Consider the following 27,365-nt stretch of genomic DNA (forward strand, 5'->3'; position numbering starts at 1 on the left):
TTGGGCCCAGATCAAAATGCACTAATATAGGGCTGAGGGTAACTTTGACACAGAAAACAGTATGCAATACATGTGAATTCCACATCATAAGTTTACTATGATGGTACAATCAGAGCGTTATAATCTACAACAATAAATACCACAATAATTCAAACAGTAACTATGACAATACAGGGTTCTCTTTAAGCAGGGAAACCAACTTTGAGAGTGCAATTTTCCTCTCAAATAGGTTTCCTATTTTAGCTTGTTTTGCCTAAAAAAAATACAACAGCTAAGCCACTAAAGCGATTTCTGCAAGTCGAGAATATCTACAAATTCATCCAAAATCTTCTCCTTGGCAAATGTACACATGGGAAAACAGTCATTTCCCTCTTGCCTTTCCTCTTACTTTCTTTTCAGCTTACAGTTTCTGGGGGAACTGTACAGGGAGTAAGTATGCACCTCTTTTATTTGTTGAGTTCTGCAGCTAAAGAGAACAGAATGAATGAAAACTGCTCATAAGACCAGCTTAGTTGATTCCCCAATGAATAGGTCCCTAGAAATTTAAAAGAAAGCATTAAAAAGTGAATAATCGGAATGAATGCCCTATAGCATGGGAGCTTTGGGAGAGGACTGAGATCCTGAGAAGCAACATGAAAATCTTTAGTAGAGCTCCATGCGGATTTTCCTGGCAATAATTTGTATGTTCCCAGGTTGAGTTCCACAAGTCCTCGGAGTAGCACGTGGATGGTTGTTCAAAACTTCAACGGGGCATATTGTTAGAAACAATTTATGAAGGGCTGCAGATTTATGAATTGTAATTCAACTGGTGTTGAGATAGGTTAGGGGGAAATTCAAGTGAAAGATGAGGAGAGTGATGGGAGGCTGCTGCAGAGTTGAGAGTTTCAGCGCGAGACTGTTGATAAGCATTCACTGCAAAAAAAAAACAAAAAGAAAAATAAGTGTATATGTTGGATGAATCCAAAACAGTGGTCATACAAGAACAAAATTACAAATTCAAGGAAATTTTATGAGTGATCTTGGAGAAGAGGGGAAGTACAGACTACTTGACATAAGGAAGATTCCCTTTTGGCATCTGTGTGCCTAGAGAGATGTGCCGCAAGTCAGATTTATGTCTAGTCCAGTCTCTTGGGCTCTGTGGTTTATCCAACAAAGTAACATGAAAAGTTTCACTAAATTACTCTGTTTTTAACTGCCAGTTGATTTTACTAGAAGGAAAACAGAGTCATTTCAGAGCTTATACAGGGATTAAAACCAGGCAATAGGCATTAAATGCTCACCCTTAATGCCATTCCAGAAAATGCCTGCATGCTGACTGAAACATTCTGCTCATGCGAATTTCGTAGGAAAGGATGATTAAGTAGCTTCACAGCCGATGGGCGTTCTGCAGGATTTCTACGGAAACAAAGCCGGAGGAAGTCCTTTCCTTCTGAAGATAATGTTTCTGGGATAGGCGGGGATTTGTTCAATACCTTGAACATAGCAGCAACCTGACAGAGTTGAGACAACAAATTAAACCTTAACAAAAGAAGCACATATATGCATTGAATCAACTCATTGTTTTCTTTACAGCATCTTGAACACAAATTTATTGCATAATAAGGAGAATTACTATAATCACCAAAGAAAATGAGTGATTTTTCTGAAGGGCCTGGTCCTGATCAAGTTATAAGAAAATAAATTGATAAAATAAAATTCTGCTTTCTAAAAGAAGTAGCTCTTTTCAAGACCTGTTTCAAAATACAATGAACCAAATTTAATTTGCAGGCAACAAGCAAGAGGGTTCCACAAAGAAACTTGAATGCAGCATTTATCTACCCATGTAGAAGAAAGTATCACTTCCCCCAAATTTTGTCCATGAGTAGAAAGGAACAACCAAATACTATGTTGAATATTATGAACAGTTATGAAATGTTACACAGGAATAATGGGGGAGAAGCTGAAATGCTTCATAATGCATCAGAATTGTTGGGCTCAAGACCACCCACACCCAATCATACAAAACACAATGCACAAAGCAATGAAATTGCAAGAAATAAGAAAGAAAATGGCACAACCTGACAACCACAAGACAAGAATTTATGCAGTTTAGCACTCAGCATCTACAGCCACAGGCGATCTTGCAAGAATCAACTACTAGATTACAAGAAGAAAGATTGAACACTCACCTCCTCAGAACTTGTAAACATCCTAAAAACACTCAAACCCAAGTACCCAAACTACCTATAAAACCTAAGGTAATATAAACAAGCATTAGAAAGATTGATAGAGAAGAGCTTAGGAGGAAGAACCTGCAACCAGTTACTGTGTTACTGCTGTTTGTTACTGCTGTGTTTAGTAAGCGTGAGTTAGTAAATGTAATAAGGCCATTCTTGTGTACTTGGTATATATTATAAACAGAGAGAGACACCTCATTGTGATTAGGTCTTCCAATTTACCCAATTCTTCAACCGTAGTAGTACAGCATGGTTCTGAAACCTAAACCCTAATTGCCACAGCCACCACCAAACCGAAGCCTAAAACCCTAAATTTGCTGCACGTTACCATCATAGGAGAATAACCAGCATCAGCTTAGGCCTAAAAACCAGCAAGCAGCTGCCAAAAGCCACAACAGTCACCGGAAATTCCCTGGACAACACTGCCAGCTCATGAACGCAAAAGCCCATTTAGATTTTGCAAAACCAACACCATAGCCACCCACTGCCCACCACTGAAATCCCATCGCCAGAGCTGCTCCCACACTCCCTCAAATGGCGACCGAAGGCCAGCAGGGGGACCACATGTGCCAGCGCATGAAGCTTCTTACGGCCATGTTTCTAGGCCGAGTTGTTCCTACACTGTTTGAATCCCTCTCTATAAACCTACTATTGAGTTTTGGTGATGGTCTTTTGTCCAAAAATCTCAACTTTTTAGTTGCTGTTGTGTGGCACTCCAGGAATGATTGTTTGGTACTGCCTCAAGCTGTTTATCAACGTTTATTGAGTTCATTGGGCCTTTGACAATGGTATTTGCTCAGTTTGTGGGTTGCTCCGATTGTCAAAGGCCGTGAGTGTCTTGATGGAGGCCATGAATCCCAATATATGTTGTTTGCTGTGCATTTATGATTTGCTACATATCAACGTTGTGTGTGTTGGATGGAGTCCCCAAATCCCGAAAGTATGTTTACCTTGTTAGTCACTCGACTACTCATGAACAACATACTATAACTGTCTCAGAGGAGGAGTATTCGAGGTTCTTGCAGTATTAGGCATCCCAACAAGCATCTCATCATATTGCACCTTCTGCTCAGAAAGGTAATCGTATAGTCTGCATGTCATCAAGCATATCTCCCACTAGTCCTTGGGTTATCAATTCAACTGCCACTGACAGGTGTAACCAACTTCCTTTTTGCCCTCTAGTATTCTAAAAATGTACCTCAAGTTACCCTTGTTGACAAGTCCATTGCTACAGTTAAGGGGATAGACACAGCAGGTCCTACTCCCTCAATCTCTCTTTCTTCTGTTTTGCATATTCTTAAATCCCCTTCAAATATTATGTGTGTTAGTAAGATTACGAAGTCACAATATTGTCCTTGTTAGATTACAACTTTACCTAAAAGCTTAAAATGTTAGGTTGTGGGCCAACAATGTGTATCAAGCTTTTAACACTCCCCTGCACATGCAATCCAATAGCATGTGGAGAGATAAACACACAACAAAATAACACCCATGATAGGGAATATAGTAATTTTTTAAACACCACACTATGAAAGCAGGCAAGAAGACTAGAATCCAGGACCTCCTAGTAACCAACTCTGATACCATGTCATTAGTTTACCAAAAAAACTTAAGCTGTTGGTTTGTGGGACAAAGATTAAGCGCCAAAACTGCGTAATTAGGCATCTTAATCTATGCATTATGGCTTCTATTTTTAATTAAATGTCTAATTACATCCAATATTTTAACAAAGTACCCTATTTATCATTTTTGAGTTTTATTGAACAATTTATGAATTTTTAGTAATTTTTTATCGCAGAAAAATTTCCGGGAGTCAAAACCGGCACCAGTTCGTAATCTGCGCATAACTTTTCCGTCCGAGCTCCGATCGAGACGATTCAAATTTCTGGAGAAATAGGAAAGGATTATCTACAACTTCCCTGTTTTGAGTTTCAAGTGAAACGGACTCTAGGAAGGTTAAACTTGGCTGTGAACGCGGAGAACAAAAATGAAGAAAAAAAAAAAAGAAACAAAAATAAAATAAAATCAGTTTTTCTTGATGTGACCCGGCCATGCATGGCCAGGTCGGGTCTCTTAGTGGATCTGGGTAGGGCAGCCACCAGCCTTCCTTTTAAACTCTTCCTTACCCGAGCGCAGCTGCTGTGCTCTCTTTTCTTTTTTTCCTTTCTTTTGTTTTGGTTTTGTTCCTTCTTCCTTCTCTTTTCTTTTCTTTTGCTTTTCTTTTCTTTTCTCCTTTCCTCACTTCTCCTCCCTCTGTTTCTCTCCCTGAACTCTCCCCTGCTCTCTTTCTCTCTCTCAGTTTTCTCTCCTCTCCCTGTTCTCCTCTTCCATCTCCAGCCTCTGTAACCCGAGCTCCTCTGTAACCTGAGAACTCCCTGCAGCAGTTTGCAACTCCAGCAATGGCAGCCCTTCCAGCAACCTCTCGGCCAGCACTCCACAGCAGAGCAGCTTCCTCTCCGGCCACCATCCGAACACCGCACAACAGCCACGGCCACTGTTTTCTCTTTCTTTTTTTTTTTATCTTTCCTTTTTATGTTTTATGATTATTAGTTAAGTGGAAAGTGTTAAGATTTAGTTTTTTTTAAGTTGTTTTCTTTTTCCCTTATTTCTTCCTGGCATTTAAATATTTAGTTAAGTACTGTTGATTTGGAGTGGATTTTAATTAAAGGTTTGAGCTTTAAATTTTCTTAGTTATTATTAGTAGATTTAAGTTTTTTTTTTTTATATCATTATTAGAAGTAGTTTTGGTTGGATTATTTTTCATCGGCTTGGGTTAATTTCTTGTATATATATATATAATTTCTTTAGGATTTGAATTCATTGTCTTACTTAGAGTGTATTAGGAATTAATTTTATTTGTATTTGTGTTTGATGGAGTTTATTTTAAAGTTGCATGTCTGAATTGCGTAGTAAGGTTTTGAACTTTGAGCTTGCTTGATTAGACGTAAGATTTCTGTTCTCGTTGTTTAATTCGGTGCATGTTAGGATTAGAGTTTTAATTCGTGTGTTCATTTAATTTGTCAAAATAAGTCTCAACTAATCTTGAAAATCCCAAATCTAAACTGAGTTCAGTACCTTTTTATTTTCGATTGAAAGAACGTAAAATTTGAGATTAAAACGCATTCCCTGAGGAGACAATCTAGCCTTTGGGCTGAATATTACACGACAGAACTCCTATACTTGGGATTGCCCTAATGCTACTCATTTTTTAGAAGTGAGTCAGCCAACAATGTATATCAAGCTTTAATAGTTCTATAACCTTCTTTCATGATTCTATTGTTTATTCAGGATCTGAAGATGGCAAAGATGATTGGCATAGGATGTGGGACTGGTGGACTATACTACTATGAGTTGCTCTCTCCTCTTATTGCCTACTGTATTGCTGTTCCACCACTTCAAATCTATTTTCCAGTTGGTTTCACTATAGTAACTTCGTCTCTGATCATGTGCAGCTCCACGCTTTACTACCTCTACATAACTGAGCTCGTCGGGTAACCCCTTAAGCATCATATCCATTCCATTTCACAGCTTTATATCGACAGAACCGCATTGTCTACACGACATACCCAGGATTTTTCAATGATTCCTTTTCAATCTATCTTCATCCCATTTCAACGATCTGCGGAAACTCCACCAACCTGAGGCTTCCCTGCCCTATGGAATTCTCAATGAAAATCTTCCCCCCAAGTGTAGCAGTTTCTTGACAACAATCACTTTTCCAAATTTGTTTGACACAAATCTAACTGTCAATGATCCTCCGAGGAATTTCAACTACTTTATCCATGGAAATTTAGTGCTCTGCATCCAAAACTCCATCATCCGTTCCTGGAACCAAAGAACCTCATTATTTAGCAAAACACAGTGAGACATCTTACTACCTAACTTCTCCAGAATTCAAAGAGCTCCCGACGGCGGTATCTATCCAAAAGAGAATAGTTTTCTGTCTATTAAGGTGGGTATGGACATTGTGGATGCTCCAGAACTCTCTCTGTACCTTCTTCATCAACCAAAAATTCTTAGGAAGAATGGAGAGACGATACTAGCGGGAAGACAATTTCTCTACTACCCAAAGATTTGTCAGAACCTCCGCATGGCCAAGGAAGGGGCGCTGGTAATTCCCGATTTCTCTAATTTTCGATGAGACTTTCTAATGGTGAATTGAAAGAGATTCCTGATCTTAGCAATGAAGAAGGCAGAATTGATCCGTGAGGGCCGATGACATGTGGGATAAAAGACTTATATAAGAATGTAGAAGCAATCAGCATAGGTGCCTTCTTGTAGGGTGAGGGCACTGGGAGGTGAACATTACGGTTTCTAGTCAGAGTTCATCTTTGCATCAACAAAGGAGGAAAGCACCACCCCGCTGTTGCAGAGAGAGGATGTCACTGGATACCACACTAAAACATCCGATGTCATTGAATGCCTTCACTAAAACGTCATCAGTCTAGATAGTTGGCTGCCACTGCTTCGGAATACGCCAGCAACGACCCTTGATTATGCAAAACGTACATAACCAATAAATATCCTCTTCAGTTTCACTGTATCAAATTAGAATTTCAGACTTCAGAGCTTCCTCCATCACCCAGTCCCAAATCAGAAAACCCTAACCCTAAGTCCTAACTTCTGTCCTCCTAAGTCCATTGCTCGCCAGCTTGCAAATTACGATCCTCCTTCGTCACTGATTTGCCATCCTTATGATCCTCCATCACCGATTCGCATCCTCCAGTGACCCAGTCCTCTAATTCACCATCCTCCAGTGACTCAGTCCTCCAATTCGCCGATTCACCATACTCACGATCCTCCGATCAACCGATCCTCCTTCCTCCTGAACCTCAATTGCAGATTTGCCTCGCAAAAGCCAATGCTTACAAACCCATCGACCATTGCTGAAAATGAATATTACAATTTTGCAGCAAGAATTTTGCAGCTAGACTTTTGCAGGATTTTACAGCATAATTTTGATTAACCAAACTAACCAAAATAAAATTCAGTCAGGTGGGGGTTCGGTTATACTCTCCAATTCAGCTCAGTTTGTTTAGGGTATATGGTTAACCGAAATTTTCAATGAATTCGATTAATTCACCGAATTCACCATACGAACCAATTGCGTAGTCCTACTTGCCATGCCTCAAAGGTGCACCAAATACAAGTATCTTGTGTTCAAGAACATATGGGTGTAGGTTGGGCAGGGTCACCTTTCGACAAGAGATCTATAGTTGTATATGACTACTACATGTTTGTTGGCAGTAACCTAGTCTCCAATAAGAGCAAGAAACAAATTGTGTGGCCCATTCAAGGGCAGAGTCAAAGAACAGGGCCCACATTACATGTGAATCAATTAGGCTAAAGAACATGTCGGAAGAAATCGGGTTTCAACAATTTCAACCAATGAATTGATGTGTGATAACCAAGTTGTTATTCGTATTGCCTCCATTCAAATCTTATGGTCAAAACACATTGAATTTGATTGTTATTTTGTTTGGTAGACACCTTTGCATAAGCAAATAGCAACCACTCAAGTGGAGATCAAATACCTACCAACTCTTTTATTTGTTCACTAAAGTTTAGGGGTGAGGAAGGGTGAGGTTTAATCCATTTCTAACAAGCTAAGAGCACATGATATCTATGCTCCAGCTGGGGAGTATTATTGGTTATTTAGCTGGGCATTACTACTTATGTTAGTAAGGGCATTATGGTCATCGCCATGTACTTGACATATAGTGCAAATAATGAGTGACACTGTTTCTGTGATTAGGTTTTCCAAACCTGACCACTGGTAACAGTAATAGTAATAAAATACAATTGAGACCTGACCTCCCAACAAAGAAAAAGGGATCTGTCCAGTCAAACCCCATAAAGGGTCCACATAGCAAAAGGCATAGAAGAAGCATCATGATACAAAAGAAATTTAGATGTTAACAAAGAGCATAAGGTCTCATTTGCCACAGCAGAACTTGTGATCATGAAACCAAACAAATCAGCAAGGACAATTTTATGGTAAGAACGATATAGTTCTTCTTGAAAAACAAATAATACAAAAAAATAAGCAAAATCAGTACACCACTCCCAAAACATCTCCTAAGACAAATATGAACATGCTAAGTTGTGACCATGCTTATAATTTTTGCTAGCCCATGACTTGATAACCAGCTTACCCCTGAAACCTCACTCCAAGGAGGACTCCCATTCAGCATCTCAATGATGGTACAACCCAAGCTCCATATGTCAACAGCAAAAGCAAGTTCAGGATTAGTGTTTTTCTGTGCAGTATTGAGCATGACCTGCACAAAAGAAATCACTTTTTAAGTACCACAAAGACGTCTAAGACTTTGAGTAACATATTAAGTTACTATCTGCCAAGTCAAATACCTCTGGAGCCATCCAATATGGACTTCCCTTCATAGAAAGCACAGATCCTTGTCCAGTTAGCTGAGACATGACGATAGAAATTTGAAAAAGAAAAGAGGAGAAGGAAGAGTCAATAAATATCAAGCTGCATGAATAACTGAAAATAAATAACACCACAAAAATTGTTAGCATAACCCATGCTTGGTGTGCCCAATATAAGGAATAGGACAGAATAAAGTGTCCTAATACCATGGTTGGGTGTAGAGCTGGCCAGTTTCACCAGCCACCCCCCTTCAACCGCTCCACACAAACATGCGCCAGCCACTGGGCTTAACTAACAAAAGTATGAAAAATTGTGTGACTGACATAGTTTTAGGGAATTTTTGTCATTTTCACATTTAACCAATCCTATCTTATGTTGAACTGAACAATATATTGGATAGCAATTATCTTGTCCCTCATAGATGACAAGCCACACACCAGATAATTGTCGCATCTAATACAATTCAATTTCAGTTTGGCCTAGTCCAGTCCTGTGAAACCTAAGTTCGAAACAAATTCACCCAAAGAGAATAAATGTTGGCCCACTCCCCTTGAGTTGGTTCAAACTGATATTTGGGATCCTCCTAGGAGTCAAAGGGTCTTATGTTTTCTTTTATTGATGATTGTTCTATAGTGACATGGATCTTCTTAAAGATCAAGTCATCAATCTGAACTTTCATCTGATTTTTTTTCAGTCAAATTCAAAAAAAATTTGGATCTTCAATTTTATGTTTTACGCTCTGATAATGCCCTTCAATACATAAAAGGATCTTTGGCCTCTTTGTGCCAATCATGGTATCCTACATGAATCATCAAGTATCAATACCCTGCAACAAAAAGGAAAAATATATAGACATTTGATTGAAGTTGAACGGATTATGATGATTCATATCCAGTGGTACAGAATATATATATTTTTTCTTTGCTAATCCAGTAGTCTATAATATTTGTTCATAATCCCATATGACCCCAAAAGAAGTAATCAAACTTTGTGGGACCTAGTTGTTGGTGGAGAATTTTGCTCGACATGCATTATTATGTAAAAAAATTATTGATCAAGTAGACCTCTCGGTTTCTAAACTAAAGTTCCATTGAAAATTTTAATTTAGGACCAGGAATAGTTTTCACATATTAAAGGGTGCTTTACTGATTTTACAGCTTTTCTCTTTGCATAGGGCATGCAGAAGTACAAGAGATTTTGGACAAAAAAGATAGATATTATCTAAATGCTACACCCAGTGCACAAGGCTCCCACACCACATCAAGATTCTAGGGAGGGCATGATGCACACAGCTTTACCTCCACATTCAAGGATACCCTTGACCCTCAAGTTTGACAGTAGCACCCTCACTGTCGGGTTGAGGCTCAACCTCAAAACAATAATAGAAAACAAAAACGATATTACTAAATAGAAAACAATAATTGCCTCATCTAAAAAACATAAGCACAAAACTTCTAAGAGCGATGTATTCTTACTGTTTTTCAACCATTTGCCAATGACGTTCGCATAAATGACAATCTTAATGTTGAGAATTCCACTTGTGAGTTTGTCCCACATTGAAAAAATTGAGTGGATGAGTGCTTATATATATGATTGGGCCCAAGATTCAATAGGCTTAAACTTTTGGGTCAAGTTAGTGTCCACTCATGTGTATCAAGACTACCTATGGACTCCTCTAGTGCTAACAAGTGGTATCAGAGCCGACAGTTCGTAACTCTAGGCAAGCGACATTGTAAAAAAAGTTTAAGCATGAAGCTAATTCTCCTTACGTGCTAACAATTGTTGGAGGACCAAGTGTGTGATCGAGGCCAATAAGGATCATCTAGGCTTGGAAGATAGATCCGAATAGGGTCAAGATGTAGGAGGTAGGATTGGTTTGGAGGCACATGGAATGCAATCCGAGGCACATTGGGCGTGGTGGTAAGGCCCACTTGAGCAGCTATTAGAAAATTGGGCTTACTCCTATAAGGGAGACAGTTTCCGTTCAAGCAGGAGCAGTTGGAACTCACAAGTGAGGGGGAGATTGTAGAGAATTCCACTTGAAAAAATTGAGTGGATGACGGGTGCTTATATACATGGTTGGACCTAATAGGCTTAAACTTTTGGGTCAAGTTGGCGTTCACCCATGTGTATCAAGCCCATTTATGCACTCCTCCGGTGCTGACACTTAACTATGTTCAAATTCTAGTCAAAATAAAACACGAGGGAAAACATATCCGACATCATTTTTGTCTTCAAGTTCTGAATACTTGATTTCTCTACATTAACCAATAAACAGGAGCAATAATCAAGAACTAAAGAAAACAATGGCTCCATAATTTCCATTTGGCAAATGCCACAGTACAAGTGCACAAGTAGATACATAGTTCTCCACAGACATCATATTCATAACTCATTTAGTGAACTCGGACATACATGCCATCATACAAAACTACATTAATACAAATCAAGAAAACAAGTGTATTCATGAGCTTCCAGAAGTTCCAATTTCCATGTAAATTTAAAAACAATTCAATTGAATAGCCATGTTGACCCTGAAGGTTGGGCACAAAAAATACAGGAATATGCTTTGTCACTAGGAATTCTCACCAAATTTCCCAGTTAATGAAACCAGTATGTCAACACATAACCCATGCAATCTCTTGGCAAGACCAGCCAGGATGTTGACACAATACAGTGGCACAGAGGCCCTGGGCCCAACATAAGTGGAATAAATGTTCTTTTTTATCAGTTCAAAACAGAAAATTCTTTTAATATGAAAACTTAGAACAACTAGAATTAGGGGTGTACAAAATTTACCGAAAAACTGCAAACCGGACCAAAACCGAACCATCTGAAACTTCAGTTCGGTATTTCGGTTTCGATTTCGATTTCGATTTTGAGTTTGTAAAAAACCAACTTTCCGGTTTCGGTTTCACTTAAAAACCGAAAACTGATTATAATTTAAAAATAATTATTTTTATTACTACATATATATATATGTCTTGTGAAAATATTATTTTTTAATTATATTATTAAAACATTTAATATTTTATTTTACAAATAATTTATTTGACCAATTAAATTTGTCTCCGGATGAACTTGTTGGGGGAGTGGGAAAGGATTTTATATAAGATGCGTGAGATTCATGCTTCCCATTTTGGCGATGTGGGACGAGTTTGGTGGAGTGGAAGATCCGGCTATTGCCAATTGGTTTGGGCCTTTGGGGACTTGGTTATTGGGAAGACTAAAGAGACACTCATACTACTGGTCTTGGTAGGCTGTCGAGTGTCGACTGCCATGTCGACGTGCCCTCACAAGTCAGAACACCTCCCATTCCCTCCGACGCTCACACACTGGTAGCTACCGAGTGTTGACTATCGTGTCGGCATGCCCTCACAAGCCACAACACCTCCCGCTCCCTCCGACACTCACACCCACACCAACGCCAACACCTTCTGTCCTCACAACACCTCCCGCTTCCTCCCAAGTCCCAAGTCCCACATGGCCACATCTTCCATCCTCAGTCGGTCCCCAAATCCTTGCCAAGAAACAAAGGTAAATTCCATCTCTGTCTCTCCGTAGCTCCCATTTCAGTAATTTTTGATTTTCAATTCTATTTTTTGTTCAATTTCTCCTCGATTCCCTCCATTTTTGCTGATAAATTCCCCCCGGTCTGGTTTCGTTAATTTCCTTGCGATTGTTCTGCTTTCCTGTTGATCTTCTCTGTTTTTTACATTTTCTCTGGTGTGAATCACAGGGCTTAGATGTGATGGTGGAGCCGAATATTTGTCCCACATTGGTTGGGAGAAGAACAGAAGGTCCCTCCCTTTTCATATAAAATTCCATTCTTGCATTGCATCGAGTAAACCCACCATTCAAGTTATGTGGATGGGCCACCCATAGGCACTATCTACGTTCAGATGGGCATGATTTGGGTTGGGCTCTTGGTTTTGTAGATCTTTAATTATGATTTATAAATATAAATTTTATATTAAAAACTGAGTTGAAACCAAACCGAACCGGAAAAATTCGGTTTATGATTACTTAAAGCCATCGGTGTATGGTTTGGTTCCAGTTTTATATTTTAAAAACCTATTTTTTCGGTTCGGCTAGCAGTTTGGGTCAAAACCAAACCGAACCATGTACACCCCTAACTAGAATCCAAGAGTTGGTATTTCAGGAACAATTTCAATAAAAGTGGTGCCCCTTCCTGGGACCCCGCATATGCAGGAGCTTTGTGCACCAGACTGCCCCTTTTTATACATTGATAGAAAAAGAAAGTCCATTAAAAGCAGCAGGAGTTGAAGATTTAAAAAAAAAAAAAAAAAAAGGAAGGAGAACAAGAGGCTCTCTAACAACAGAAACTAGAACATAAAACTACATCATCATAATAAATCACTCCAAACTCTGGTGATATCTTGAAATCAGCACCCCTTAAAATGGCAGCACTATAAACCCAAATAGAAGACAAGTATCAAATTTTGTCCCAATTGAATCCCACTGAAAAAAAGGTTCATACATAAACTGATTCTAGCATTTCTTGCCAGCCACATTCCCCACAAAACAGCACAAGGAGCAATATCGACAACATTTTAGCATCCTTCCCTTTCCCAAAACCAGCAAAAGAAATAACCAACATTTCACCAAGCACCCCAAAAAGAGAATTCCACAAATTCCAAGCAAAAGAACAATGGCAAAACAAGTGAAATACATCCTCTGAACTGTTTACACACTTGAGAAACATATCCTGCAACAGAGCTTTAGAGGGCCTCCTTTTCTGCCGCTGATTGTTGGTGTTAACTCTATTAAGGATTAAGTACCACCAACCAAACAAAAGCCTTTAATCTTAGAAAAAATTTGGCCACCCAAACACCCTGATAAAGAGGAAAAATCAAATCAATCTTGGAAAGATGGGAAAATAATGATTTACAATAATATTCCCCTGAAGAGTCCAAAGACCAAACTTTCCAGCACTCCCAACTGGAAAACTCACAACCCTCCAGTAAATTGAATAAAGAAGACAGCTCCCCCAACTTTCTTTCAAATCCCTTCTAAAATGAAAGTCCCAAGAAAAAGCATCCCTTGCAACAGTAAAAAAAGAGCAGATCACATCATTATGACAGAAAGAAGGGTGATATAGCTGAGCAAATGAAGAAGATAATGCTGCCCCCTTCCCCCAAACCAAGTATCTTCCCATAACCTTATACAATAAACTCTCTGCATATGGAATTTTATCAAAGGAAGAAAAAGAGGATAAACCTGAGAAGTGAGAAATACACCTCCAAAGACACTCAGAAGAGCTTGAAACACCCCAATTAGCAACACACCCATAATTTTGTAAGCCAGTTTTGCTTTTTATTGCTAAGTGCCGAAAAAAATTTTCCTCCAAGGAAAACCTCCACAACTATTTAACTAATGGGGAAGTGTTTTTAGACACCAAATTACCAAGACCCAACCCACCTTCTTCCCTAGACCAACCTACACACCACCTCCTACGGTCCTACCTAACCAAATGACTCCCCTATGCTTGACCACAGAAAATCCCTCATAATCCTCTCAATAATATGAGGTATCCCTCCCAGGATTCTAAAAGAGATAATACAGCGGAATAGACAATTTCAATATTAATATAAACAAAAATCAGTGATCCCTATTTCAAATAGATAAATAAATAAATAAGCAATGGTGATAAATTTTCTAAAAACCAAGAGAGAAAAATAAATAGAGTTTAAAGATTCAGAAGAAACACAAAACTCACATGTTTGGCCATACCAAAGTCTGCAAGCTTAACAACACCCTTTGCATCAACAAGCAGGTTTGCTCCTTTTATATCCCTATAGCACACAATCATCCAAATACCCAAAAAAACTCCATGTTACCAAAAAATTACCAAATTTCATGTAAACAGAAAATTCATCATTCTTTTCAATGCTACACTTTTTAGTATTTTTTTTCCTGAACATTCTCATTGAAGAATTAGGGTTGCATCTTTTATCAAAATCTCACTCATATCTCAACCATCAGAACATGGATTTTAGTGTTTTGCAAGGTATAATTGGTTAGATGTTAACAGAGAAGTTAAACTGCAAAGTAATCTTTCCTCTAACCATCCATAACTGTCACCTGTGGACTGTATTGTTGCTGTGCAAGTAAGCCAACCCGGAGAGAATATGACGTGTGAAATTACGGACTACAGATTCTGTGATAGTTGCACAGCGTTCACGGACATATTTATTAATTGATCCGGGATGCACGTACTCCAAATATATGTACAGGTGATCATCAATCTACACAAGCAAAGGTGCTCTTTAAATTAATCAAATTCAGTGAAAATCTCTAAGCTATAAAATCAGAGCTACACTGAATAATAATTGATTAAACACTGACTATGTCACTGCCATAATACTGCACGATGTTTGGGTGCTTTAATTGGCGGAGAACTTTAATTTCCTGCAACAATATAAACAAGTAGAACAGTAATGCTCAAGTTAGGAAGACAAATGGAAAGCTATGCAGCCGTAAATGTTCAAACGTAATCAGAATACAGTTTGAGCACATGTCCAATTTGAACAATAAAAATGTGAATGGCATTCAAATAAGCTCCTTAAAACTTAAAAGACAGTTCTCATCACTGTAAACCATCCTCGGGATTATATTTTATTCAACAGTCAAGAAAGTAATTGTTAACTATATGAGTCCAATCCTATTTTGATAATGACAAATCACTTGTATTTGACCTGTGCAAATGAGTTTGCAAACAGGATCATAAGTTAGAATGCACGAATGTAAGCATGATATGGAAGCCACGAGGAATCTAGAGAACATACCACTTGTCTCAATCCATGGAGCTAGAAGAGTAGAAGAACGAAGATGCAAGCGTCAAGTTCAAGATCTTCAATGGGAATGGGTATTTAGAATTGAATGTATTTACATATTTCATATGATTTAATTCGAAGCTCAAATATACCCTAGATAGACCTTAGGACTCATGCATTTCATGAAAGATTCATTTACATTAGTTCTAGGTTGAATAAACTTTTCTAGGCAAATTTTAGAGGCCTCGTCGACAAACTCCATGGCCTCGTCGACGAACGTATGAAGGCCACTCGGCGATGAACAGTGTTGTCTCGTCAACGAAAAAATACAGAGAGCCCAAAAAGTTCAAACAGTGCTCTCGTCGACGAACTCATGGCCTCGTCAATGAACGAGTGTTGTACACTTATCAACAAATGCACCCATTCGTCGACAAAGGTCGCGGCGCAAAACGACGTTCCAGCGTGGACACGGACGTAAATATGATATTTTAAAGATCTAACGGCCAAAAATTGTTTAGATAGCGAGATTGCTTATAAACTTAAACTCTAAGCCCTAGAATTTTTACACACCTCTTGAGAGTATTGAACACACTGCTAAGCTCTTGCCTGCGATTTCAAAGCATTCACATCAAATCTGAGCTTGGGTTACGTTGATTTTCAAAACGCGTTCCAGCAAATATTGTGCAAACAACTTGGGTACTGAGGTTTGGTGATCAAACTAATTGTTTGCTTATTCTCAAAAACTTTTTCCTCTCACAAATTTATTCTTGAGTATTTTTTTGAGAGACTGATCTTGAGTTATTAATTATATATACATTTTGTGAAAGATCATTATTTGAGAAAAGTGGTTGTTAAAGTTTCGTATCTTTGAAAAGCTATCAAGTTTATTATTTACTCAAAGATTTCATCTTAGCATAATTATTGTTAAAAATATCTGATTTAATATTCTAGAGAAAACTTATTGACCTTGTATTTTGATAAAGACTATATTTTTTATCTTTATTGAAAATCAATTGTCCGAGTAATTTTTGTGAAGATCATAAATCTGATTTAGATTTCTGAACTATACATGCTATTCAAATAATTTTATAAAAATCGTACAGTTGATCAAATCGTTGGAGCATCTTTGTCCTTCATATTTTATATAATGATCATTCATCACTTATTTCAAGAAATATCACTGAATATAATACTCACACATTGAGCTTCAAATTTTATCATATGAGTATGTATTAGGTTTCTATTGTACTCACTATTTTTGTATAGAAGCATTTGAGTTTTTGCAAAAATTGTAATTTTCTATTGTATTCACAGTTCGGACTGTGAACCGGGATTGAGGAGGAAGTTACACCTCTTGTAAGCTGCAGATTGTAAGGAAAGTTCCGTCTCAGTTAAAGGAGCAGATTTTTAGTGGAATCCTTGAGTGGGTTGCTCAAGGCAAGGACATAGGCTGTGGTAGGTCGAACCTCGTAAAAATCGTGTTTGTCTTCTCTCTTCCCTTAACTCCTTTTTAATTTCCACTTGCATTTAAATTATCTGTTTATTGTGTATGAGTTGAGCATTTGATAAGTTTGTGTGTAATTGGGTAAAATTGTATGTTTAATAAAGACACACATTAAATTGATTAATTGTGAAACATTAAGCTAGGTATTAAGTAGATTGCAAGTTTGTTATTGATAGTTTTTCAAAATTAGAACTTAAAAGACTTAATTTGAAAATACCCAATTCACCTCCCCTCTTGGGATAACACCGTAATTCACAGTAATCTAGTTCAACAATCAAGAAAATAGTCTAGGAAATAGTTTTGAAGGAATAACAATTTTTTAGCCACAAAACTGAGAAAGAGGCAGTGTGTAGAAAATGAACTTGCTCCGAGAACAGCCTATCGTTCTTTCTTGTAATAGTGACTGCTAAGCTTTCAATATTTTGTACTATCAAATGCGTGGAGGGGAGGGGGATGGAGAGCCAACAACGACACCAAATCAGGATAAATGAAGAAGGAAAAAGAATGAAATAACAAAAACATGGAGACTATCCAGCAATCTAAAGAGATCAAAGTTGGTCAGGCAAAAACACAGAATTATGAAATGATGCAGGACAGCATCAAAGATCTGCAGCCATGGGGAGAAATTAGAAGAAATTGAAGAGAGGAAGGGGAAGAGAGGAGATACAAAGAAGAAATCTCATGTTCACTTCAAATTCAAGTTCAACAATCACCTTCAGCACGGCTTTCACGCACTATTTGTAAGAAAGCCTCAACACAAAATTACTCATATACCCCCCAAATTACATTAAACTACAAGCCCCTAAAATATACAAATATCACAAACAGACCCCCAAATACACATAATCCTCTACTAATTAAGCTAATCACACAATTAACTACAAACTAAACCCAACAATCCCTTGACCCAATTCTTCTTAATTATTCTCCAACAAGGATCTTCCCAAGTTCTTGCTTCTTGTCCTACATCATGAAAACTATGACTCCCAATCTTCAATTAGTCGGGCTTCTTATCTTTGGTGCTGCCCAAGAAGAGATTCAAGGGTGAAAAGACTTCCCAAGGAATTTTGAAATCTTAATTAGTGTATGACACAAATCTACTGCAATTTCTAGAAAAGAATAGCTAATCTATTCAGCACTACTATGAAAACCAAGGAAATACCAAAGGAATGGGGGAAAAGCACGTTAATACCTATATACAAAAACAAAGGTGTTATTCAAAATTGTAATAACTATCATGTCATATAATAAAACTAAGGGAGACGGTAATTGAACAAAGAATAAGATTAAGATGAGGGTCTCAGAGAATCAATTTGGTTTTGTGCCTGGGAGATCAGCAACAAAAGCTATTTATATTTTAAGAAGATCAAAGGAAAAGTTTAGGAAAAGGAAAAGGGACTTGCATATGGTTTTTATTGACCTAGAAAAAGCCTATGATAGAGTACCTAGGAAGCTCTACGCTGGGTATTAGAAAAGGAGGGAGTATGCAGTAGGTATATTGATGTCATTAAGGATATGTATGTTAAGTAGCAACTAACATTAGAACTACAAGAGGAGAGTCTACATCAAGGTTCTACTTTCATGAAAAGTAGGAGTGGAGTAGAATCTAAGTAAGAATATGGAAAACAACTTTAACGTCTAGAGGTCTTAGGATAAGTAGAAATAAGATATAATATATGAAATGTAATTTCAAACACATAAGGCGGAATATTGGAGATAAAATTAAACTTGATAATCAAGAAATTATTAACACTAGTAGATTTTGATACCTTGGATTTATTATGCAAGCGGAAAGAGAAATATAAGAAGGTGTAATGGAGTGCTTCAGACGAATTGTATCATCGTAACATACCCTTAAATTTAAAAGGAAAGTTCTATAGGATAGCTGTAAGACCTACCATGCTCAATGGATTAAAATGTTTGGTAACAAAGAAACAACATCTCCAAAAAGTGAAAATTGTCAAAATCTAAATGCTAAGGTGGATGAGTGTAATAACATTGAAGGACACATTAAGGAACAAACAAATTCGCAATAAGTTAGGCATAGCACCCTTAGAAGATAAGATAAGGGAAGGGCGCTTAGATGATTTGGACATTTGAAAGTTGAAACGCAGGCGAAGTAGTGCACAAGTGAGGAGGAGTGAGCTAGTTATTGCTAGTATTAGAAGGGGTAGGGATAGACCTAAAATAATATTAAATAATATAGTGTGGAAAGATTTAATAGCTCTTAATCTAACCGAGGAAAAAGCCCTTGATTGTGTGAATTGGCGGAAAGGGATTCATGTAGCCGACCCCATGTAGCGGGACTTGAGGCTTGCTGTTGTTGTAATAAAGCTGAGCATCACAACTAAAAAATAGATATACCCAATTGCATCTAATTTGATGAATGGAATTTCATGCCTAAAACATCAGCACAAACAAACCTAGTCACCAAGATATAATATGAAGAGTAAACAGGTGGTACCCCCAGGGTGTGGTTCAGGTGGTAGTGCGGGTTGCGGGAGTGCCTTTCACAAGGTCAGGTGTTCAAACCCTCCCGGGTTCATTTCCGCCCCTGGACTCCTAAATTTACCCTCCCTTTGGAGTTATGGGGTAAACTTCAAGGGACGCAGGATTAGTCACGTGAACCGTAAAACGGACACGTGGATACCCGGTGCGTAATCCAAAAAAGAGTAAACAGGTGGTGAGGAAGACTATATGAGCTTCATAAGACATTTTATGCCTTTCACATTGGTGACTAGGATAAGTCTTCAAGGAATGGAATCGAAAACAAAAAAGCCCAAAACAATATATCCTTAAATTTCAAATATTTGAAGATACCAAGAACAGATTACTTGCCCTTGGCTGATATAGGTTATTTATGAAGCAAGTTGAAAATGTCATTTTTAGAACAAGTTGAATGGACAGGATTCCAACAGTGGGGCAACCATGTACTTGATCGAGCCTAGGGGCACCTTAATGAAGCAAAAAAAGATAATTCATTTATAGTCTATTCTAGAGTTTTAAAAGGCGAAGGCGTAAGGCGAGGCGTTTTACCCTCCGGGAGGTGAGGTGTAAGCCTCAAAGTGTTGAGGCGTAAATATTTTGGGACTATTTTTTAAAAAAATAAGTAATAAATAAATAAATTTATATATTCTTTTAATTTTTAAATATTTCTCTAACAAATCCTTAAAAACATATATTTGCTATGTTTCTTATATAATGTTGAAAAAACTGTAAATTCAATTATTATTTTATAATTTACAAAATTAAAAATTAAAATAAGAATTATTTTATACAACATGGCTCAAGATTTTTAGTTGTAAAAAAAATAATATATATTTTGATTCCAATTTTTAATACAAAAATATCACATCCTTTTCAATTTCTTAGATCTATATATACATTTAAAAGATATTTTCTTTTGAATTTGCTTTATGTATGTTGGATAGATAAAATGTGAAATACTAAAAGTAGGCAGTCGACGAAGCTTGGACAAATCGTTGGAGGCGGTCGTCAAGTCGTTGAAGAGGGAGAAGAAGCTTCGCCGAGAGAGGAATCGTCGAGAGAGTGTTTTGTTGAGAGGAATCGTCGAGAGAGAAGAAGATTGGAGGCTTCGTCAAGAGATTTGAAGCTTCGTCGAGAGGAATCGTCAAGAGAGGAGAAGACTGGAGGCTTCGAAGAGAGAGCAGAGGCTTCATTGAGGCTTCGAAGAGAGCGCAGACGCTTCGTCGAGAGAGCAGAGGAGAAGAAGCTTCGCAGGAGAGAGAGAGAGAGAGGGAGGATAGGGTTTCAGGTGCGTTCTGGGTTCTGGCTTTTTAAATATATGCTTTAAACCAAGAATCCCAAAAGGCGTATGCATTGCATCTAAGGCGTAAAAAGGCAAGCTTTTTTGCCTGATGTGTACGCCTTCTCACCTAAGGCGTACGCCTTTGTGGACTTACGCTTTTTCACTTACGCCTTGGTGCGTTTTAGGCCAAAATCGCCTCAAGGCGCGCCTCAATTACGCCATTCAAATCACTGGTCTGTTCAAAAGGTCAGTGCATGGCAGTCTTTCAGAGCAACTGCTGCACGGAAATTAAATCAATGCAAGGAATAATGCAAGAAATCAATGTCATTATTCATATCTATAGCCCTCTGTGCTTGTACTGCGAACAAACTTCTTTTGTGGATCTAGATAAAACCAAAACTAGAGTACAACAAATTCCTTTACAAAGGACTGGAGATGTTGGGGATTTTTAGAACCTGCTCCAACTGCTTTACACATTCAGCTGATTGAGGGTCATCAGGAATGATATCAACTTCTTTCATTGCACATGACGCTCCAGTTTCGCTGTCAGATAAAAAAAACAGAAGTGATCTTCGCTGCAGCAGAAGCAACATACATGTTAAGTTTAGAAATACTTGCGTACCGATTGGTTGCAACATAAACACTGCCAAATGTACCGCGCCCAATTAGTCTTCCTCTCAGCCATTGGGTTTTCATTGATGATGCATTTGGCTCTTCCAGAAAATGACGAACTACATGGGCTTGTGATGGTTTCAAAGCTCCAGGTGGCAGGGGCAAGGGGTGGACATTGACATGACTATCATTTTCAGGCCATATTGCAGAACCCTCTGGAAGCAAGTTATGATGCATAGAAAACATGATTCCACTAGGATTTTTGGGGCCCATGCAAGGACTTTGTGGTGTTGGACTATGTAACGGAGAATGATCGGGACTGGGAGTTATTTTCACATGTGGCAGACATGGAGCACAACTTGCAAGCCTATCTAAGACTGCAACCTCGAGACCTGGTCTGACCTGAAAATCTTGAGGAGCTGTATATGAGAAAGGAAGGAAATCCCCTGTGTTTGATCTTCTTGGACTAACTACAGGGCTTGAGAGACCACTTGCTGGAGCACTCCTGACAGGAACCTTCAGCCTCAAATTGTGATAAGCACTCTCACCACTTTTATCATGAGGAAACCCTTTACAACAATTAGAGGGAAATTTAGCTAATCCTGTGGCAGTACAATCTTTGTTCTTCCTGATAGTAGGGTGGGCAGAAGAACTGCAAAATATAACAATATGGTTAGCTTACTATACACAAATCAGCATATTTTCAGCTGGATTTACAAAGCATAAAAAAGCTAAATCATATAAAAGAACCTTTAGCCATAGCATGCAGTATGTTCATGCAAATGATCCCTCGTTCAAATACAATAAAATATATTTGTGACACAATGATTTGCAAAAAATATATATATATTTTTTACCAGAGAAAATAACTTATATTTCAAAAAGAACAAGATTTTAAAGATTTTCTTTACCAATTAAAAAATACAAAATAAAATATAATATCCTCCACATTGTAAGCACCATGTGAAATTGAAAAAAAAAAAAACACACATAAGGATAATCTTGATATGGGATAGTTAATATAAAAATGTCAATTCAGATGAAACCAATTATAAATTTTTGAAGTCAGTCAACTAATCAATTGTCAAGATGAATTAGCTTAAACAGTATGATAAGTCCTCTCCATCTCAAACACTGCCCCCTAACCTCCTCCATGTCAAAAGCACTAACCGCAGCTGAATGTCCTTCAATGAGACTCAAATCAAAACCAACCACCAAAAGCATGTGCTAACAACTCTCAAGAATACTTCTTACAAAATTTCAACATCGCCCAGATTGAATGGTCCGCCAAGAATGACCCACTTCACCTACACCCCAAATCTGCCTCGGAATATTATATGTATTTTCATCCCCGCCTCATTAGGGGATCAACCTTCCACCAGGAAATTAGGAATCTGAATCTGCTGCCAACCATAAAATAAAACATACAAAATTTTGAAAAAAATATTTATGTCTTCATATTATTTAAATATAATAATTTATCTTACTTCAATACAATTACATTGTTGATAAAACCTATCCTCATAAGTAGAGTAATATAAAATAAAACAACAATAATGTATTAATAAGTTCTCGTAAAAAAATAATAATAATTCATCAGGAATCTTTGAACAATTGAATTAAAAACTATTATATTTATACATCCACACATGCATGCATATATATATATATATATATATATATATTTTCGTTTATTCATTTATATTCATAGCATATTAGGGCGGGTTTTGATTAAGCATGGCAGTTTTCAGGGTGGGGAAGATTAAGGCAAGAAAATATATTTCCCACTTATTGCCCAAAATCTGCCTCGGATCATTCCAATCCAACTCTAGCCTCAAATCTATTTAGGAAATTACCAGATCTGGCCCTATTGAGGCGGATCAAGGCAGGTTATCTGCCAACCAGAATTCATTTACTACCCTACTTACCACACATCTCAACCCTAGCTCCAGCTCTTTGATAAGACTTATCCTCCTCCTCCCATTAGCTACCCCTAAACAACTTCAGATGATAGTCCCCATCTTTCAACCATTCGACCCTAGACTTCTGCCTCCAACTAATGTTCACTTGGAAAAGGATCATCTCCCACTAAACAGCATTGGCGTCCCAACAACACTAGGCAATGACCCAAAGGGGCCTAACTAAAACCTCCTGAATAACATTCAGAAATAAATCTTCCCACTCATTGGTGAACAAGAACCTATCAATACAACATCTGTCCAACAGTCACACAAGTAAAATGAGCATTAGCCGAGGCCATATCCCTAAACTCACAATCTTGAATAAATGAATCAAACTCTCTCATATTTTTTGTCACCCTCATCCCTCCTATTCTCTCACTAGCAAACTGAATGACTATAAAATCCCCCCAACAACCCAACACGGGCTACAAAGAGACAAAAAAGACTAGCCAACTCTTTAAGAAAAAAAGCTCACAAGGAACAAAAAGTAGGCCCAAACACCATTGTCAACCATTAATCCCTGAAAACCCTCTCAGTTCTAACAAGATAAACAATGAAAAGGAACCAATGACACATTCCTTAAAAGATGCAATTCTAGCACACTACACCATTATCTCTACAGGAAGGAGATAACACCCAATCTCTAAAAATAGGACTCTCAATGCTTTTAACCAAAATAGGATCCACCTCCCTTAGCTTTGACTCCGGAATAAACAAAATATCACAAAAAACTCTACTAATTAACTCTTTCACCAATCTACACTTATTGGCCATTCCAAGAAAGAAGCCTCATTTAACACCACCAATATTTAGAGAGCTGTTACTAGGAGCAACCCTAAAAAATAATACCGTCAAGCAATAGTTCCATTATGTATTTCAGCTTCAGGGTGCAATGGAAGTATGAAACTCAATTACGAACATGTTCCTCAGGTTATAGAGACCATCAATGGAAAAAAGAAAGAACAAGAAGAAAGAGAAGAAGAGCTTACTTCCGAAACATCTGATCACCAATCCAAGCCTCCCTCCCATCTCCTTCCTCTCTGCTCAGCCCCACTTTCATCAGTTCCCTTGACCTCATGACCACCGGAAGCCCTGTGTGTGATCTTCGTGGACTAATTACAGGACTTGAGGGACCACTTGTTGGAGCACTCCTGACAGGAAAATGCAGCTTGAAATTGTCATAAGCACTCTCGCCATTTTTATCATGAGAAAACCTTTTACAACTATTAGAGGGAAATTTAGCTGATCCAGTGGCAGTGTGATCTTTGCACTTCCACATAGTTGGGTGGGCAGAAGAACTGCAATATAACAGTTTTATATATAAAAATCAGCATTTTTTTGTTGGAATTACAAGGCATAACAAAGCTAAATCAGATAAAAGGAACTCTAGCAATAGTATGCAGTATGTTCGCACAAATGACCTCTCATTCAAATACGAAAAAACATATTTTTGACACAATCTTTTGCAAAAAGAAAAAACTGAATTTTTACCTGAGAAAATAACTTATCTTTAATAAGCACAATTTTAAAGATTTTCCCCACCATTTAGAAAAAAGAAAAAATAAAATACAATATACTCCTCATTGTAAGCACCATGAGAATTTTAAAAAATATATATTTACATAAAGCAAAACCACAAATATTGATATGGAAAGGTTAAAATATAATAATAATAATAATAATAATTATAGTTATAAATTTTGAAATTAGTCAACTAACAAAGTCAAGACGAGTTAGCATAAACTATATGGTACCAAAATATTTTGTGGTTTACAATTCAATTCTTGTAATATATTCTTTGAAGTTTAAGATGGCTGCCCCGAATAAAAGTATGATCTAAATAACTTTTTTTTTTTCTTTTTTGGAGGATACTCTTATGCGAACAACAAAGTTTTAGAAGGTATCAAAGGCTTTATCTCAACATAAGCTGCAGCTAACAAATCTTAGAAGTAAAGAGCAGCGTTAGAGAACCATGCCTCAAGGTTCCTACCAGAAAAGGAAAAGGGGTGTCGCGGCCTCATGCCTTCAAAAGCAAATATAGCAATATCTATTGCATTTTCAGAGGTACATATTCTTCAGCTATATAAATAGTACTTCAACTTTTTTTTATCATTGCTTGTTAAAAGAAGAAAAGAATAAAATTCCAGCCATTATTCTTTCATAATGTTGTTGATTTTCCCAGAATTTTACAGAAGTTTTACTACTAGTCACCCTAAAAAAATGCCCTTATGAACAAATCGAGAAACAAAAGAATCCATTACGTATTTCAGCTTCAGCGCGCTATGAAAGTAGTCACACAGTATACGAACATGCTCCTCATTTGATAGTCAGCCAAGACCATCCACGGCAAAAAAGAAAGAACAAGAAAGAGAGAAGAACAGCTTACTTCCCAAACCACCGATCGCCAATCAAAGCATCTCCCTCCTCTCTGCTGACCCCCACTTTCATCAATTCCCTTGACCTCGCTCCCATCGGGACCCCTTGCTTCCGCCTCTGAAGCAAAGACAACTCCGGCAGCGGCAGCGGCTGCGGCACGGCCGACGTGGACCAGCGCGCGATACCGCCCGCGGCCGGAGACCCCTCCCCCGACCACGAATGGGACTCTCTGCTGGGCGACAACCCAAGCTCGCTGTCAGTAACGTGCCGGAGCTTCCGCTGCCGCGTGAGCCGCGGCCCGGCAAGCAGCCACGACCCTTCGGCGCTCCTGGAGCGGCCAGAATGGAAAGGCTCCGGCTTGGACGGAGACTCAGAAGGCGAGGAGGAGGAGGAGGAGGAGGAAGGAGGGGAGCGAAAGGTCCTCCGAGAGGAATGCATTTCAGAAGTCGACAGGGAAGCGAGAAGGGCACAATGCTGCGAAGGCGGTGCTTCTGAGAGAGAGGAAGGGAAGGAGGGCGCTCACACCGCGTGGAAATGGCTGGGAGAAACTGAGAACACATGGTTTTGACTTGGAGAAGGTCCATAGTTAGGCTCAAACTGTGGAACCCAGCGTCGGCGTCGTTGTGGTCTTCTACCATGACAAGATCTGCAGTATCGTAATGACGAGTAGCGTATAATTTATGGCAGCAACTAAGAGAAATAGAAATAAAAATAAAAATGGAAGTCATTTTGGTAATCTGTGAGTCAATGTTTGCAAATAAAGATCGAATAATGCATCGCGTACGGGGTCGGTACGGACTGAGAGAAAGGGGCCGTTTGGATAGAGGATAATTCGGAGCAAGTCAGGCTATTGTTGTTTGGTAATTAGGAATGGGAATCTGGGTAAGCCTGGATTGCTCGTGTCATAGAGGTTAATATTAGAGGGATTATCTTTTGAATTTTCGGTTTTAAACAAGAGAGAAACTAAAAGAGTGAGTTGTATTTCGCCTTAAAGAAAATATGTTATCTATTCTGTTTACAAATTATAAGTCTTACTTGACTAGACAAATAATGCAAATTAGTTTTTTGTAATAGCAACTTTTATATACTTTTTTCATCCTTTCAATTATTGCATAAAAGCATGCTAATTATGAGTTCCAATGCAGCCACGTACAATTGCCCATCTTAGCTTTAGATTGGTCGTAACATGTTAGAGCTCGGCAAACAAATAACTAAAAGTACAAATTGACTAGGTTTGCTTACGTCTTTAAGTTAGGTCAATCGCATTTGCCAACATCTCCAACATAGTTTATAAACTCTATTTGATATTCAATCAAATCAATCGGGTCTACATACTTTTGGTATTAGCTAGTCAATCAAGTCTACATAAGCTAGATCTAACCATGGCTCCGGATTATTCACCTATATTTGCTTACGTGAACCTCATCATATGAAAGGAAGTTTCGTATCTATTTTTTGAGAACCCTATTTACCCTTTTTTAGGTAAAAATGTTGAGTTTTTTTTTTTCATATATCTTAAGGTAGTGTTTAAGATCATGTACTTTGGAGGAAATTATTAGGTAGACAAGATCTACCATATTATCCATAAACTACCTATTAAATGGTGAAAACTCCTAAATAGTTCACATAAAAAAATCCTAATTTTTTATTCCTTCAAAAAATAAGCCCTAATCTCCTTTTTTATTTTAAAGATAACTGCATCTATTTTTATATTTTTATGTATTTAAATTCATATATTT

At 37.9% G+C, this 27,365-nt stretch overlaps 1 protein-coding gene across 4 annotated transcripts; it reads right to left on the reverse strand.

Annotated features, from left to right (window-relative positions):
- Positions 1 to 26,327, reverse strand: LOC131161534 (mitogen-activated protein kinase kinase kinase 5-like). Of its 4 annotated transcripts, none has more exons than XM_058117359.1 (12): positions 25,637 to 26,327; positions 24,240 to 24,548; positions 21,300 to 21,941; positions 21,133 to 21,220; positions 14,977 to 15,039; positions 14,713 to 14,876; positions 14,348 to 14,423; positions 8,586 to 8,645; positions 8,372 to 8,497; positions 1,281 to 1,490; positions 1,044 to 1,135; positions 1 to 912 (listed from the first exon to the last, which is right to left on the reverse strand). In XM_058117359.1, the coding sequence occupies exons 1-12, from the start codon at positions 26,062 to 26,064 to the stop codon at positions 885 to 887; spliced, it is 2,286 nt and encodes a 761-aa protein (XP_057973342.1). In that variant the 5' UTR covers positions 26,065 to 26,327; the 3' UTR covers positions 1 to 884. The 4 variants fall into 4 exon arrangements, with proteins under 4 accessions (XP_057973342.1, XP_057973343.1, XP_057973345.1 ...); XM_058117360.1 differs by having other exon boundaries at positions 1,047 to 1,135; positions 25,637 to 26,249; XM_058117361.1 differs by having other exon boundaries at positions 809 to 912; positions 1,040 to 1,135; positions 25,637 to 26,249.
- Positions 26,328 to 27,365: the final 1,038 nt, after the last annotated feature.

Source organism: Malania oleifera, chromosome 8, assembly GCF_029873635.1.
Source record: "Malania oleifera isolate guangnan ecotype guangnan chromosome 8, ASM2987363v1, whole genome shotgun sequence".
Taxonomy (NCBI): Eukaryota; Viridiplantae; Streptophyta; class Magnoliopsida; order Santalales; family Ximeniaceae; genus Malania; species Malania oleifera.